The sequence below is a fragment of the Canis lupus genome, chromosome 18 (assembly GCF_011100685.1).
Source record: "Canis lupus familiaris isolate Mischka breed German Shepherd chromosome 18, alternate assembly UU_Cfam_GSD_1.0, whole genome shotgun sequence".
NCBI classification, from domain to species: domain Eukaryota; kingdom Metazoa; phylum Chordata; class Mammalia; order Carnivora; family Canidae; genus Canis; species Canis lupus.
The window spans coordinates 42,281,757-42,299,324 of record NC_049239.1 but is presented as its reverse complement, the minus strand read 5'-3'; the positions used below and the strand labels follow the sequence as shown (position 1 = coordinate 42,299,324).

At 41.4% G+C, this 17,568-nt stretch overlaps 1 protein-coding gene across 1 annotated transcript; it reads right to left on the bottom strand.

The window, feature by feature from the left end:
* Positions 1–10,975: 10,975 nt before the first annotated feature.
* Positions 10,976–17,242, bottom strand: LOC102153953 (nuclear pore complex protein Nup160-like). The gene is made up of 3 exons (XM_038563269.1): positions 17,091–17,242; positions 16,713–16,824; positions 10,976–11,333 (listed from the first exon to the last, which is right to left on the bottom strand). The coding sequence occupies exons 1-3, from the start codon at positions 17,188–17,190 to the stop codon at positions 10,976–10,978; spliced, it is 570 nt and encodes a 189-aa protein (XP_038419197.1). The 5' UTR covers positions 17,191–17,242.
* Between the last annotated feature and the right edge of the window lie 326 nt (positions 17,243–17,568).

Below are 17,568 nucleotides of genomic sequence, written 5' to 3'. Positions count from 1 at the left end.
TAAGCCTTATGGTAACTCCAAAGGATGTTTTAACCCCATTTTGCAGATGGTGAAAGTGAGGCTTAGGGCATCTCACAGCTACTCAGTTTCACAACCAGACTCAAACTCTCATCTGATACCAGAGTCTTTGCTTTTTACCACTTTGTTGAATGCTATGTATAAGGAGTACTCTCATATTTTCTGAGCTGTGGCTCAACTATTCCTATAGTTCTGTTCTAGAATACAGGATTAAGAGAGATCCCTAAGGTTTAATTAGTTTAGTTAAGGAGTTAAATTGTATTCCAGGGAATCCTACACAAATTATTTCAGGGGTATACCAATGTTTGATTCAAAATTATTTCTTTAATGTATTTTGTAACTACTAAAGCATTTTATACTATTATCCTGTACACTAAAAATATTAGAGACCTAATATACATAATATTAGTTATTATCAACACGTTAAGTTGTGTTACGGTTTGAAAAGCACTATACTTATACAATCAATTTCTCTTCTTATTAGAAAGTTGAGAACCCAAAGGGGCTGCAATATCTTTTGGAAGTTGTGGCTGTCAGAAACATTGTGTTCAGAAGCAAAGAAAACTCCCAAATTACAAGTATTTCGGGTACATACCATTTCTCTCAAGAAATATGGTATTTTATCTCATTCCAACCCTAAGTACCCTTCATTTTGTTCTAAAACCAAAAAGTAAGAAATAACACAAAATACAAAAGGAAGAGTTTCAGAAAATAGATAACAACTGGCGAACCCAGGGCTGAATCCTTTCAATGCAAACACTTGACTTTGGTTACATAAAAATCTCTGCTGTTTTCTAAGTATCAAACTCCTTGGGGTGAGGCAGCATGACAGAAGTAAGTGATCCATACTGTTCATAGTTGATGTATTTCACAACTGTTTGGTTCTCAGCATCATGCCACATGGCCCAGATATCTGTAGAGGTGATGGCAAAGTCAATCAGTGTCTCCTACAGGGAAATGTGGGGAAAAAGAGGTTAAAATAAGAAAGATTAATAGCTTATAGTAACTTAAATTTTTATCAAGATGAGAAGTAAAAACATAAAAAAAAAAGAGTACCATGGAATTTTGTTTGCATATATTGTTAAATATTCCATTTTAAGATTTCCATCCCTTTATAACATAGTTGCATCAGTCAGTATGTCTTTCCAGTATGTGCATGATATGCAAAGAATGATCCAACCTACCTGAGAAGTGAATAGGGAAGAAATGTGATCTAGACTATAGCGGTTGTTCTCAGTGCTCACCAGTTGGAAAATGCAGAACTGTTGAAACATAAGTTGATAATTTATTACTCGAAGTAATCAACATGCTACTTTCCTTTTTTTTTTTTTTTTTTTTTTAAACTTTTATTTATTTATGATAGGCACACAGTGAGAGAGAGAGAGGTAGAGACACAGGCAGAGGGAGAAGCAGGCTCCATGTACTGGGAGCCTGACGTGGGATTCGATCCCGGATATCCAGGACCGCGCCCTGGGCCAAAGGCAGGCACCAAACCGCTGCACCACCCAGGGATCCCAACATGCTACTTTCCTAAGAGTTAGAAACATTCAGAAACCAATATTTTAAAAAAATGTGGTAAAATACCCAAAACATTTACCATCCTAACCATTTTTAACCTATAGTCCAGTAGTGTTAAATACATTCACATTATTGTGCAACCTCTCTCCAGACCTTTTCTCATCTTGTAAAATTGAAACTATACTAATAATTAAACAGCTGCACACTCCCCTCTCCCTCCAGCCCCCATCACCTACCATTCCACCTTCTGTCTCTATGAACTTGACTGCTCTAGGTACCTTAACAGTATTTTCTTTTTTGTGACTAGCTTACCTCACTTAGCATAACATCCTCAAGGTCTATCCATGTTGTAGCATGTATCAGAATTTCTTTTCTTTTTAAGGTTGAATAACATTCCATTTTATGTATAAATAATTTTTGTTTATTCCTTCATCTGTCAAGGAAGACTTGGGTTGTTTCTACCTTTTGGCTATTGTAAATAATGCTATAAATATGTCTTTGAGACTTTGCTTTGAATTCTTTGGGGTATAAACCCACAAGTGGAATTTGCTGGATCACAGGGTAATGCTATGATCAATTTTTTGAGGAACTGACACACTGTTTTCTACAGTGGTTGCAACATTTTGCATTCCCACCAGCAATGCACAAGGGTTTCGATTTCTCCATATCCTTGTCAACCCTGCTATTTTCTGGGTTTTTTTTGGATAGTAGCCATCCCAAGGGTGTAAGGTGGTATCTCATTATGGTCAGAAGCCTGTTTTTAAGTTTCTATTTTTACTAAAGTACCAGAGATAATTAATTAATTTGAGAGAGAGAGAGAGAGAGAGAGAGAGAGAGAGAGAGAAGGCACATAGGGAGAGAATCTTCAAGCAGACTTCCCATTGAGTACGGAGCCCAATGTGGGGATCAATCTCATGACCCATGAGATCATGACCTGAGTCAAAACGAAGAGTTGGCTGCTCAACCAACTGAGGCATTCAAGTGCCCTATACTAGGGACAATTTAAAATATATGTGAGGGCAGCCTGGGTGGCTCAGCGGTTTAGCGCCGCCTTCAGCCCAGGGTGTGATCCTGGAGTCCCAGGATCGAGTCCCATGTCGGGCTCCCTGCATGGAGCCTGCTTCTCCCTCTGCTTGTGTCTCTGCCTCTCTCTCTCTCTCTCTGTGTGTCTCTCATGAATGAATTAAAAAAAAAATATATGTATGTGAAATAGAAATCAGTATTAGTTAACCCTTACAAAAACAAAACTCTAAAATCAAGTATTTAATTCTACTACCAAAACAGAAATTTTCAATTTCAAAAATGATATTTAATAGATATTTTCTTTTGAGATTTATTTGACAGAGAGAGAGAGCATGCACAAGTAGGCAGGGTAGCAGGCAGAGTGGCAGGCAGAGGCAGAGGGCAAAGCAGGCTCCCTGTTGAGCAAGGAGCCCGATGTGGGGCTTGATTCAAGGACCCTGTGCTCATGTCCCAAGCTTAAGGCAGACACTTAAACCAACTGAGCCATCCAGGTGCTCCTAAGGGATATTTTAAATATTTTTTTCTGGATGAAGAAAATTCACCATAAATTGATGAGTGACAATGGTTCTGTCTTTATAACACAAGCAACTGTCCATTAGAAAGTAGTAAAAGAAAAATATACAGTGAGAGTCCCTTTTGGGAAAAAAATAAGAATCCATAAAATATGAAAAACAAATGCAGTGTTTATATTCACCCTAGCCTAAAGCTGTATTTTACAAGTTGCAGGTCTCAACTCCTTAGTGGGATATAAATCAGTAGGACTCAGCCAGTATTCAAAAAAAAAAAAAAAAAAAAAAAGAAAGAAAGAAAAAAAAAAGGGACACCTGGGTGGCTCAGTGGTTGAGTGTCTGCCTTAAGGCCCAGGGCATGATCCTGGAATATGGGTATCGAGTCCCACATCAGGCTCCCCGCATGGAGCCTGCTTCTCCCTCTGCGTAGGTCTCTGCCTCTCTCTTTTTCTCGGTCTCTCATGAATAAATAAATAAAATCTTTAGAAACAAATAAAAAAAACAAAGTATCAGAGTTCATCAGTTCATTACTCCCAGTAAAGGTTAAGTATGTTTCATGAAAATATTTGTTACATGTCCATCATCACAATGTATACTCAGTAGCAAAGCAAGATATATCTTATTATAGATTCTAGCTGAAAAACAAGTTGGAAAAATGCTGGACTAGTGTAGAGCTTCTCAAACTGCCTGTGGTAAAGGATTAGTTTTTTTTGTTGTTGTTGTTGTTTTTAAATTTTCAACCTGTTGCAGATTGATACTTTTATAAAATAGAGAAACCTTGAATGTGGATGTCTGTAGCAAAGTAAAACCACTATAAATGTCTAAAAGTTTTCTCTCACTTCTGCAGTTATTTTACTGCAACCTGGTAACCAAGAATTTGTGGTCCAGGACCATTCCACAGATCACACACCATAGGTCTACAGAACTTCTGAGAGTTGTATTAGTGTCTTAGGTGGAATACAAGTGGCATGTCTATAATATCAATGAGAACAAGAAACTGGGAATGACCAAAGAAATACACTTACTAATGAATTAGAATCCAAAGAACCAAAAGAGAAACAAGAAACAAATGAAATTAATAGAAATGGATGTAAAATATTACAGATAAAAGAAAAACTTCAACTGTGCAGATTAGCAGGAAAAAACAGGCTGTAGAGCAGTTTTTATAAAGGGGAAAAAGAAGGACTACAAGCTTATCTGATTTTAGGCTTCACTGATAGAAACATAATGCTCAAAACAAAGGAAATAATAGCTCTGTTCAGGAGTGCCTGGGTGGCTCAGGTCATCATCTCAGGGTCACCCCCCCCCCCCGGACCCCCTGCCTAGGGCTCTGTACTCAGCGGGGAAACTGTTTGTCCCTCTTCATTCCCTCCCTTCTCTGCCGCTCATGTGTTCTCTCTTTCGCTCTCAAAGAAAGAAAATCTTAAAAAAAAAAAAAAAAGCTCTGCTCAATTTGACAGTACTCCTACATTCAATTTTGAATCTTTTAGCCTGCTTCTGAAAATGTAGGCCACAGACTGCTGAAACAGGGAGGAGGCTGAAATCCTTTCTTTTTAATTTTTTTTGAAGTATTCTCTATATCCAATATGAGGCTCAAACTCACGACCCTGAGATCAAGAGTCACATGCTATACCAACTGAGCCAGCCAGCCCCTTGACCCCTTTCAAGGCTGAAAATCTTTTCATAATAATACCGCATTATTTGCCTTTTTCACTGTGTTGATATTTTTGCATTGATGATGCAAAAGCCCAAATACAGGGTAAAATTACTGGTGTTTTAACATGAATCAAGGCAATGGCACCAAACAGAATGCCCTTTCATGATAAAAACACTCAATGAACTAGGAGTAGAAAGAATTTTTTTTTAATTTTTTATTTATTTATGATAGTCACAGAGAGAGAGAGAGAGAGAGAGAGAGAGAGGGGCAGAGACATAGGCAGAGGGAGAAGTAGGCTCCAGGCACCGGGAGCCTGACGTGGGATTCGATCCTGGGTCTCCAGGATCGCGCTCTGGGCCAAAGGCAGACACTAAACTGCTGCGCCACCCAGGGATCCCAAGAATTTCCTCAACATGATAGAGCATTTATGAAAAATGCACAGCTAACATCATCCTCGATGGTGAAACACCGAAAGCTTTCTCCCCTAGATCAGCAACAAGACAAAGATGTAAGCTCTCCCTACTTCTGTTCAATATTGTACTGGAAGATCTATCCAGGGCATTTAAAGGGAGGGGGGGGGGAAGGCATTCAGTTGATTCAATTGGAAAGAAAGTAATAAAATTTTATTTGCAGATGAGGTTATCTTGTATATGAGACATTCTGAGGGGGTGCCTGGGTGGCTCAGTCAGTTCAGTGTCTGCCTTTAAGTTGCTGGGATTGAACTCCGTATCAGGCTCCCTGCTCATGTTCTCTGTCCCTCTCTCTGCTCATGCGTGCTCTCCCTCTCTCAAATCAATCAATCAACCTTAAAAAAAAAAAAAGACATTCTGAAGATTCTACTGTATCAGTATCAGAACAGAAAAACTCAGCAAAGTTGCAAGATACACGATCAATATACCAATACCAACTGTTTTTCTATAAACTTGCATTGTGCAATGTAAAAATTGAAAAAAATTAGTAATTTTATTTCAATAATTGCATTTATACCAGTATTAAAAGGAATAAAATACCTAGGAATAAATTGATCAAAAGAACTGCAAAACTTACACTCTGAAAACTACAAAACATCATCCATGTTTACAGACCAAAAGGCTTAATAATACTAAGATGGCAATATTTTTCAGTATCATCTATAGAACCAACATAATCTCTATGAGAATCTGTCAAATAATAAGAAATATATATATATATTTCCCTGGCTCCTGACACTGAACTAAAACGCTTGTAATTTCCTGAGTGATAGAATGATAGGAACATCTTATACAGAACTCCTAAATGCCCTTGGAATTTCCTGGATGATAAAAGACTTTTTTTTTTAATTAAATAATGCCTCCATAAAAACCCCTAAAGTATGGTATGGGGAGAGCTTCCAGATTGATGAACACACCTATGTGCCAAGAAGGTGGCACACCACAACATGACAGGGACAGAGGCCTCTGAACTCAGGACACTTTTGGACCTCACCTATATACTTCTTCATCTATTTGTTCATCTATATCCTTTATCACATGGTAAGTTGGCAAATGTAAGTTAGTATTTTCCTGAGTTCCATGGGCTACTCTAGGAAATTGAGACCAAAGACAGGTCATGGGATGAATCAAGAGCCCAAGGAAGTAAAGGGACACCTGGGTAGTTCAGTCAGCTGAACATCCAACTCTTGGTTTTGGCTCAGGTCATCTCAGGGTTGTGAGACAGAGCCCTGCATTGGGCTCTGCACTCAGCAGAGAGTCTACTTGGGATTTTTTCACTCGCTCCTGCTCTGCAGCCCCCACCCCCCAGCCTCTCTCCCTTTCTCTCAAATCAATCAATCAATCAATCAATCTTAAAAACAAAAAGAGCCCAAGACAGTAAAAAGAGTATCCACATTTGGCTTAGAGTATAGATGCATGAGTAAGGTATAGGGTTCCACACATATGGAAGGCCTGGTATAGGGTGAAAACTCAAGCAGGATGAGGAGGGGGTCCACACAAAGTAGCAGTCTGTACCAGTGATCAGAGCCCAAGGGGAAAGAGGGGTGTCCACTGAATGGGGGTGGCAGAGTCTCAGCCCAAAGATAGTAAAGAAGGCATCCATATAGAGGGGCAACCTGTAGTTGGGCATCAGAGCCCAACAGGAGTGAAGGGGGCACCCAGATGGGCACCTCCAGCATAGTGAGCCTACCTCACTGGAATATTATTAGGATCAAATGGATAATATGTGTAAATGGATAATATGTGAGTCCAGAGTAAGCACAGTCCTAAGTATTTGCTATTAATGTACATAAGGGGCCTGGCATCATGCCAAACTATCCAACAAATGGTTGTTTATTATATAATTATACCATTTTATTACACCCTAAATACCTCATCTACACACAACTTGTGTTTGGAAGATGAACAAAATTATTTCTAAAAATTAATTTCCGGGACACCTGGGTAGCTCAGAGGTTGAGCATCTGCCTTTGGCTCAGGGTGTGATCCCCATCCCGGGATCAAGTCCCACATCGGGCTCCCTGTGAGAAGCCTGCTTCTCCCTCTGTCTGTGTCTCTGCCTCTCTCTCTCTGTATCTCTCATGAATAAAAAAAATCTTAAAAAAAAAATTAATTTCCCTCCAACCACTCAATAACACCTATTTCCCTTTCATAAATCCATTTTTTCCACCCAGATGTCCAAATTGGCTCTTTCTTGTTTGGCTTTAACTTTTCCTTTCAAATTCCTTTAAACTCTCTATTCCCTTTCATCTTGACTTCTTCAAGATCTTTTAATTCACATGTTAGCACAAGACCCCTCCTCTCCACAGAAACAACACTTGAAGTACCTACACTGGTATGAAGAGTTAAATAGATCCAGTAACTCTAAGCTATTTCCTCACATCAGTACATATAGCATAGCTTGACAGATGTCTTAGTTGTTTCATACCTGTCCTTGTTTTGGCGCATGCATGTATACCCCTACATAGAGTCCCATGGAAGGGGAATAAGCAAGTCGTAATTTATGTCCAGTTCCAGCAGCAAGCCGAAGATCTTTAAAGGTAGGAACATACTCCAGCATGTCGGCTGCCATCAGGCACATTTGGTCCTGCCCAAGATGAGTCAACAAGTAGCGTCAAAGAATATCCAAGCTAGAAAAACAAACTCCTCTTTTAAAGGATGCACCCATGACATCTACCACTCCTCCTCTTTTATCTGTTGAGGGACACTACAGGTTTTTTTAAAGGCTGAGATGAAAATCTCTTCAGTCTGATAAAATCATTAACTGTTTTATGAATCTTAAAAACTATTTTATCGACTTGCATTTAAAAATGACATTTGTTCCTTTTTAAAAGTTTTATTCCTCTTAAGTGAAGAGTATTTTCTACTATTTTAATCCTGTAGGATTCATAATTTTAAAAATATATATAAAAGAGGAGAAATGTGTGAAAAATAAAGCTAAATGGAATTGAGTCTAGAAATGGCTCATGATTTCCAAACAAAGTGATCTTAATAATCTTTGAGAGAAACAGCAAGATTGACCTCAATTTTCTTATAATTCACACTCCTATTTTAACTTCCAGTAACTATAAATGTAGTATTTACCTTATAAGACCACATTCGTAGTTTATGATCCTGGCACAGAGCAAAGATGAAGGCATCGTGCTCGACACAATGGACAGCAAGAGCAAAGGGACGATCTGAAGGCCCCTGATCACCTCTAAAAACATAAGGCCTGATTTTAGGGTTTTAGTATTATAAATATTGGACTAGAATTTGTAATTAAAAAGATAAAATACAGTCTTAAATGTACACTCTTAGTCAACAGAAAAAGCCAGGCACTTGCGTACTGGTTTAAGACTATTTTCTATTTGACTTAAAATAAATCACTATGATACTTTTAAAAAGGTTCTACATAAGACAGGAATGGACTTCTAATCATCAAAAACTTTCTATTTCTAATATTACATAAAATTGGATTTGGTAAGTCAGGGCAGAGCTCTGAAAAGAATATTGTGAGGATATATACAGAAAATCACTTTTTGCTATCAAGTTATCCAAAGTGTGGCTCTCCTAAGATAGAATGTGATGTTTTACAGACTCCTCTCCTTTCCAGTATGATGCTTCTCTGCCTTAAGGAAGACTGGAATTACTAATAGGTGCTGACCAGTGCAAACATTAAATTCTTGGGCCCTTTGATTTACCTACCAGCCACCACTTACCTGATGGCTGTTGGCATCCAGCCTATAAGCAGTCGTTGCATTACTGAACTCTGTTTCAGTTCCACAACTGACACCATCCCTACAAGATTGAAAATAGACCAATGATATCCAAGGAACCTCTTGACCAGACGCAGAGAAACCCAACAACAAGAAGGATGCAACCACGAATCAGGGCCTTACAAAAGATGACAAGCTTCTATGTTTCTATACTAAAAAAGTTTTAAGATGCAGCCTATCCACATACATCCCACTTAAAATACTCTGAATCATTACTGGATCAATAAAAATAACACTCACCTATTCCTAGGGCAAATTTGTGCCATTTATAAACAGTAACTCTACTGCTCAGAACAATCATTCTTTCCAAAAGAATCACTGGTTTCCTTTCATGTGCCAGGCACAGTTCTAGGTACTGAAGATGTAGTAGTAAACAAAACATAAAAAACCATCTATCCTCATAGAACTTACATTCCACTGGGAGGAAGGCAGAAGCTGAGACAGTAAACAAATTAAGCAGAATGGTAATAGGTGAAAACAGAGAATACTGGGGTGGGGGATGCATGTGTATGTATGTGCAGTTTGGAAAGGGTGGTCAAGGAAAGCCTCACACTGAGGAATCACTGATTAAAGACTTAGAGGAGTTGAGGGAATGAGGCAACTAGCTAGTAGCTGGAGAAAGACTATCTCAGGCAAAAGCCCTGATGGAGGATTGTGCCCGGTATGTTCAAGGAACTGCAAGAAGGCATGAGGCTAGTGCATAGAAGGTGAAGGGAAAGAGAAGCTGAGGTTAGAGAGGCAGCAGGGGGTCACTGTAAAGCGATACAAGGACTTTGGTTTTATTCAGAATTAATGAAGAACAAACCCTTATTCAAGGGCTTTGAGCAATGAAGTGACAGGACTCTACTAAGGTTTTAAATGTGTAGGTCTGTCCCAAAAGTCTCTGTAGAGAGGTAAGTACGGATCTGAGGGATACTTAGGAAGCTAATGCAATAACCCAGGCAAGAGATAGTGGTGACTTGGAGCAGGTTATCAGCAGCAAACTTCCTTGTGTCAATTAATTTAATTATAGAACCTCAACCTGAAGATAGATAACTAGTCAATTTGTCTCTACTACAGGCCTCAGAATAGGCTATCTTACAGTCATCTGTCTTCCCACACTCCAAAGGTTTACAATTCCTCATCCACTGTATAAAATCTTTCCTTCTCAGAAAACAAAAAACAAAAACCCAGTAAAAGCATTAGACTCCTTAGATAAGCAACACTGAGTGATCATTTAAAGGGTGTAGAGAGGCGATTCCTGCCTTGGATGATGGATATGGACTTCTAAGGTGTTTTAATGCCAATATTCCTTCTTTAAAATTAAGTCCAAGTTCAGTTCCCATTTTTTTTTTTTTTTCAGTTCCCATTCTTACCAGGTATGTCATAAGGAGGCAGTTTAAGAACAAAGATTCCCCCAGAAGCAGATGGTAGAGCAAACAGAGCCTCCCCATCATTGCTAAGCCAGGCTGCCGAGGTGGTAGAGTTAGGGGAGAGTCCAGGTACTGCGGGAATCAGTTGAGAGTTGCAAGGATCCCTGAAGTCAACTTTTCCAATGTCAGTAAATATGGACTGCATCTGACTTTCAATTACCAACTCCTGTGGAATAATGAAAAAGAAAAATCCATTAAATCAGAATACGCTGAATTTTCCTCAGTTCCTTTCAACCCTGCTATAAAAGTTTTTTTTTTTTTTTTTAAAGATTTTATTTATTTATTTGAGAGAGTGAGCATGCACACCTGCATGAGCAGGGGGAGGGGCAGACAGAGAGGGAGGATGTGGCCATGTCTTGCTCAGCAAGGAGCCTGAAACAGGGGTGGATCCCAGGACTCCGGGATCATGACCTGAGATGAAGTCAGATGCTTAACTAACAGAGCCACCCACGTGCCCCTACAAGTCTTTTAAGTAAGAAATAATTGAGCCTAAAAGGAAAGGTAGTTCTTTTTTTTTTTAAATGATTTCTTCAACTTAAAAATGTATCTCATCATTTTTTTTATTTATTTTTATTTTTTATTTATTTATTTTTTTTTGTATCTCATCATTTTAAATAGTAACTATCAAAGTATGCTTGGTGAGGGCTAATAAAGCCAATTTTCCTTCAATTTCCAAAGGATATTGCTCCAGCATTAAATTTCTGACAGCCAGAAAAGTAATTTGGGATACAAAGGATATTACACTTAACCAACTTACACTCCTATACATCCGGGAAGGGTGTGGTAAAAGTAATCTGTGCACTGTTTGATTGGTTAATATCAAGATTATCACATGATTCTGAGTCTCAGAGATGTGAACCCCTCCAGGTAAGAGGCTGCAATTTTGGAATTTGAGGCGAACTGTATTATTCAACAGATTTACATCCAGTGACTCTTCCACCAGCTCCAATGTATCTCCAGAGGTCTTCCTATTAAAAAAGAGACATTTGTTTACAAAGTTTATGCTTTTCTTTCTGAGTGTTGCTTTGAAATATATGGGAGTAGTTTCCAAGTGAACTTTCCTAATTTGAAAGCTCTGGGTAAATAAATTCAGATCAACTTTTACAATCCGAACCATCACAATACGTTGACTTACAAAACATAGAACATAAAATTCAAATCTTATTACGATAAAGCCATTTCCAAACTTGATGGCCCGTTTATTTAGAATGATGATACTCAATGGAATTAAGTCCCACTATAAAGAAATCCACACCGCACACCTCCATCACTTGCAATGAAACGTGGTCTCCACTATTAGTACCACAGCATCATACTATAGTGACCTTAATAAATTTGACTATTTCCCCTTCTATGACTTGTTCCTGCTGGGATGCAGGGCAGACTTCTTCAGGTGCATCTCTGCCATATGGTAGCTTTGAATCATAGAAAACACCATGCTGGGAAAGCCCTAACTTCTCATCACCTTGTGTACCATACTGCCTGCATACTTCCCCAAAGAACAAGTCTTCCAGCAATTTGAGGGCAATCTCTGACTTTCTCAAGTATGTCCTTCCTGCATCCATCTCTCCTTCTTTAAAACTTTCTCTCCATAGTCAGATATGCTCTTCCCTGGCTGCTCTCTATCGCCCTGTTCCTGCCATGATGTAGCTATTCCAGTATCTTTCTCCTCTGTGGCCATGTCTTGTCTACTTCCTCGCCTCCCTCATACTCTCCCACCTGCCATCTTCTCACCAATGTCACCACACCAATTCCACTGGATTCCTCAGTCTTGCTCCTACTTGACCTCTTAGCAGCATTCCACATACTTGACCATGCTGTCCTGAAGTCTCTTGATTTCTGTGATACTACCCTCTCCTGGTTTTATTCTCCTATCTCTAGGCGTTCTCTCTCTTCTTTGACCTGACTCCTACTTTTTATTTCCTCGAACCCTGATCCTGGGTCATCTTATCTGCTTACTGTACATATTCTCTCAAGGCATATCTCATCTACTCCCAAAGCTGTACGTACCATGTGAACTCTGACGATTTCCTCAGGCTACCTTCTACTAACTCATGGTATGGCATCAGCACAGTTTTCTGGATCCTCATCTTCATCTCTGAGCAATTGCTTCACTCTCCTGCCTTATGGTTAAAGGTAGGTCCTGGATCTTGCCTGAGGACCCCCTTCCCACCTGCCTTCTCTAATGGTGGTAAGCTTTCTCTATCACACTCCCTGTAGGGAGGGGTTCTCAAGGTAGAGCACAGTTGTCCTGCTTGCTCGTCACTGTCACTCTGGGTTCCTCCTTCCCTGCCCAAGCCACTCAGCTCTCAAGTGTGTGCAACTAGATACCACTTGTGACCCTTGCCCACTACAGTTACCTACTGACCTCTTTCATTCTTTAAGGACTAGCTCCTTGCTCAGTCACTCCCACACTTCCTCTGACGTATCTTTTTTTTTTTTTTTTAAGATTTTATTTATTTATCATGAGAGACACAGAGAGAGAGAGGCAGAGACACAGGTAGAGGGGGAAGCAGGCTCCATGCTGGGCACCCGACATGGGACTTGATCCCGGGTTTCTAGGATTACACCCTGGGCTGAAGTCGGCGCTAAACCACTGAGCCATCCGGGCTGCCCCCTCTGACATATCTATATTTTTTCTAACACCTCACTTTCTTCAGTTCCAATCCTTTAATGATTGCTGTTGACTGTGTATAAATATACTCTTCTATTTCTTCCACACCATTGCATGGTCCTCATGCTACCATTTGATTCCTCTGCTTCTCTCACAGCAATGCCCCTTACAGAGTTGTTGTTCTCATAACTCTTGTCCTCCTCTTCTCTCCAGAGCTCAGCCACTTTGGGTGTTTGTACCCCAATGGAGCAGTCTCTGACAAGCTCACCAATGACCTCCACCATTCAAAGGTCTATTTTCACTTCTCTGACTTATATGCAGTACTTAACAGTTTTTGATTCTTTTCCTTGAAATATTTCCCTTAGTTTCTGGGACACCATTCTTGTTTCATTCACCTCTTCCCTAGCTATTACTTTCCGGTCTCCTTATCTTCCTAAATACTGGAGTGCCCCCAGTGTTTAGTCCTCAGACCTCTTCTTTCCTCTCATCCACACAAGTTCTCAATAGGAGGTCATTCTACCCCACTCTGTAAGGACATTTAAGAGTGTCTGGAGATATTTCTGCTTGTCACAACTGGGAGGGGGGTGCTATTGGTCTGAACTGGGTGGAGACCAGGGATGCTGTTCAATTCTCTACAATGTACAGGGAAGTCCCCCACAAAAAGACTTTTCTGGCCCCAAATGCCAATAGTGCAGGTGATCTCTAGGTGATCTCATTCAGTGTAACAGCTTTATTTTTTTTTTTAATTTTTTTTTTTAACTTTTATTTATTTATGATAGGCACACAGTGAGAGAGAGAGAGAGGCAGAGACACAGGCAGAGGGAGAAGCAGGCTCCATGCACCGGGAGCCCAACGTGGGATTCGATCCCGGGTCTCCAGGACCGCGCCCTGGGCCAAAGGCAGGCGCCAAACCGCTGCGCCACCCAGGGATCCCAAATGCCATCTAATGCCAGCAATCCCCAAATCTGTATCTTCAGCCCAAACTTTCCACTGAAGTGGCTACTGCTTCAACACTTCCACTTGGATATCTACCAGGGATTTCAAATGAAACCTGTCCCAAACAGAATGCCTAGAGTAGCACACCTGAAAAACACCTGCTTTACCTACACTCTTTTCCAACTCAATTAATGGCATCTCTGTAACTTCGTTGCTCAAGCCAAAAATCTGGAGGTCATTCTTGACTCTTCTCTTTTTGTATACCCTACATCTGATCCAGTAGTAATTCTAACAAACTCACCTTTAAAGCATATCCACAATCAGAATATTTCTCACTGCCTCTACCAGTACTATCCTGGTCTAAGCTGCCATCGTCTCTCATCTGGCCTGTGGCACCAACCTCCTAATCCGTCTCCTTGCTCCCAGTCTTTCCCTGCTATATACTCTGTTTTCAACATAACAGCCATAGCAATCCTCTAAAAACACAACTTAGATCATGTCACTTCTTCATTTAAAACCCTCCACTGGCTTCTTCCCATCTAACTCAGAGTAGAACTCAAAGCCTTAAAATTACCAACAAAGCCCTGATTTTGACTCTCGGCTACTTTATTGTTCTATCCTGTGATCACGCAGCTGCAGATTCCTGGCCCCTTGCCATTCTTTGAACAAATAAGCCCCTGTCTCAGGATTCTTCACATTTTGGTTCCTTTTTTTTAAAAGAAGGTTCTACCTGAAAATTTCATCCTCCAGATACCTACTTCCTCTGCTCAAATGTCAACTTATCACTGGGTCTTTCCCAAATAAAAGATCATCTCCTGCAGGCATCCCCTTTCCTTCTAACCTTGCTTCCCTGTTCTTTATTCCACTCATCACCAGACAAGCTGTACTTACTTATTTTGGGGGATTACTATTGTTTATTGCCTATCTCCTCCCATGAGAGTAGGGACTTTGTTTTGTTTCCTATTTTCTCAATCCCTAAACACTTACTAGAAAAGTATTTCTTTTCATTCTTCTTTTTTTTTTTTAAGATTTTACTTTTATTTATTTATGAGAGAGAGAGAGAGAGAGAGAGATAGGCAGAGACACAGGCAGAGGGAGAAGCAGGCTTCATGCACAGAGCCTGATGTGGGACTCGATCCCAGGTCTCTAGGATCAGGCCCTGGGCTGAAGGCGGCGCTAAACCGCTGAGCCACCCAGGCTGCCTTAGAAAAGTATTTCTTAATTTTTATGTCTGACATAGGTCTTTCTTCTGAGCCTCATACCTATAAATATCAATGCCTACATGATATTTCTGAAGGGGTTGCTACATAGGTACTTCAAATTTAATATATTTGAAAGAATTATTCACATCTATCCAAAATCCATCTTTTGTATATTAGTTAAAGGCAACCCTACTACCCAGTATCTTGTTAGTCATACCAGAAACCAGGGAACTGTCTTTGCTCCCTCCATTTCTCTTCCCATCTTCTACCCCACATTCAATCTATCACCAAGTTCTAGTAAAGCTACCTTCTAAATGCATGTCTTTTTTTTTTTTAATTTTTTATTTATTTATGATAGTTACAGAGAGAGAGAGAGGCAGAGACACAGGCAGAGGGAGAAGCAGGCTCCATGCACCGGGAGCCCGATGTGGGATTCGATCCTGGGTCTCCAGGATCACGCCCTGGGCCAAAGGCAGGCGCCAAACCGCTGCGCCACCCAGGGATCCCTAAATGCATGTCTTAAATCCATCTATTTCTCCTTTCCAAGATACTCCCACAACTGAGCCATTAGCACCTCTTACTTGAGACATTATAAAAACAAGATTTTTTTTTTTGTATCATACCTACCTAACCCAAATCCATTTTCCTAAACTGACTTTTTCTTAATGCAATTTTGATGATGTTAGTAATCAGTAACTCTTTAAGACCCTCCAATGATTAGTCAATGTACTTGGGAAAAAAATCCAAAATCCTTAGGAAGGATCTGCATCCTGCTTACCACCCCCGTCCCCACCCCATCTCAGCATCTCTCACATCACTTTCCAGTTCACCCGCTGAACTTAAGCCACAAAGACCACCAGTCAGTTGTCAAACCTGCCCAGTTCTTTCTACCTCATAGATTTTGCATATATGGTGATCCCACCTGCTGGACTACTCTCTCCGCAACCCCCTGCCTGGCCAACTTTTCACGTCCTACAGATCTCAGGTTAAATGTGCTGTGAAGGCGTTTCTGTTCTACCAATAACATTTGGTCCTCTCATTAGCGTCTCACAGCCCCTACACTTTTCCTCCGAGGCAAGTAAGAAAAATTTATGTTTATACACCTATACTGTGGTCCCTTACTTTTCTGTCTTTTTCCTTCATAAAACTGCCCCATGAAAGGTGGCTCCACATCTTTTCTCAAACAGCTACAACTTCTTCCGTGATGGAAAACGTGGTTGCTTTTGTTCACCACTTCATCTCTAGTAAACTTAGCACCGTGCCTGACATGAAGAAGCTCAAATGTATTTGTAGAATGAAGAGAGCCGTAATACACTATAAAAACACAATGAGTTCAAGTTGAAAACTGGTCTCTGGGGCTTTATCCCATAAGCTTCATTTCCTCTGCTTCCAGTGCTGCCTGCAAAGGCATCTCTCCTAGACCTTTGCATTTCCTTAATTTTCTCCTGATTCAGCAATCAAGAGAAAACAGTCTTTCTCTTTTCCTGACTTGTCCATTTACCGCCTCGGAGAATGACACTCTTGGCAACAGCCGCGAAAATTCAAAGGCCCCAAAACCCGACCTTCCAGGGAGGTTGGGCGACCACAGCACTTACCAATGAATGAATCTATTTCTGGTGACGGAAAACAACTTGCCACTTTCCATATAGTAGAAGCCTCCCGCGCTCTCACTGTATTTCACGGCTCCAGCCAAGGCATTTGCAGTCCCTGCAAAAGGAGGGCGGTCAGCCTGCACACCCAGTTCTCTCGGGATGACAGAGACTGAGGGCGCTGAGAAAGCAGAGAGTGACGAATGACAATCCATACAGAGAGAAAAGGAAGAAAAGAGGACGAAGTAGGACACTACGGAAGCTCTGATCCCGGGACTATAGGCATGTGGACTTAGAGGAGTATGAACCGGGGGTCATGCAGGGACCCGTGGGAGGAGCCCGAGGGGAAGGATCGGATTTCATTCTCATTGGCTCTTTCCGTACCAATGCCGCAAACTGTGAATTCCCGAAAGTGTCTCGGCCTCTCGCGCTCAGCACCGCTGAGCTCCACGAAGCTCCGTTCCAGGGCTCCCGCCGCCGCCATCTTCCCGCCGCTGCCGCAAGGCCCGACGGGACGCGAGCCGGGCCGAGAGGCTACCGTCACTTCCGGGGGCGGGGCGGGCGGAGACGCGGACAGGTGAGGAGGCTGCGGAGGAGGGAGGGTGCTCCCGACCGCTCGTTACGAGGCTTTCCGTCAGTTGGCTGAGGAGCGAGAGTGGGCAGGAGGAAGCCAGAAGAGAAAGGGGCCGGAGGGGCGTGGGGAGCCGACTGTGCTCGCGGGAACCTTCGCCCAGCCGGCTGGGACCCCCTCCCCGGGGGGCGGTACCCTCCTCCTCCTCCTCCCGGCGTCCTCAGGGCCGGGGGCGGGGCCGGGTTTGTTTCCATTTTGAAAACCCGGGCGCGGGCGGCGGGCTGCGGGCTC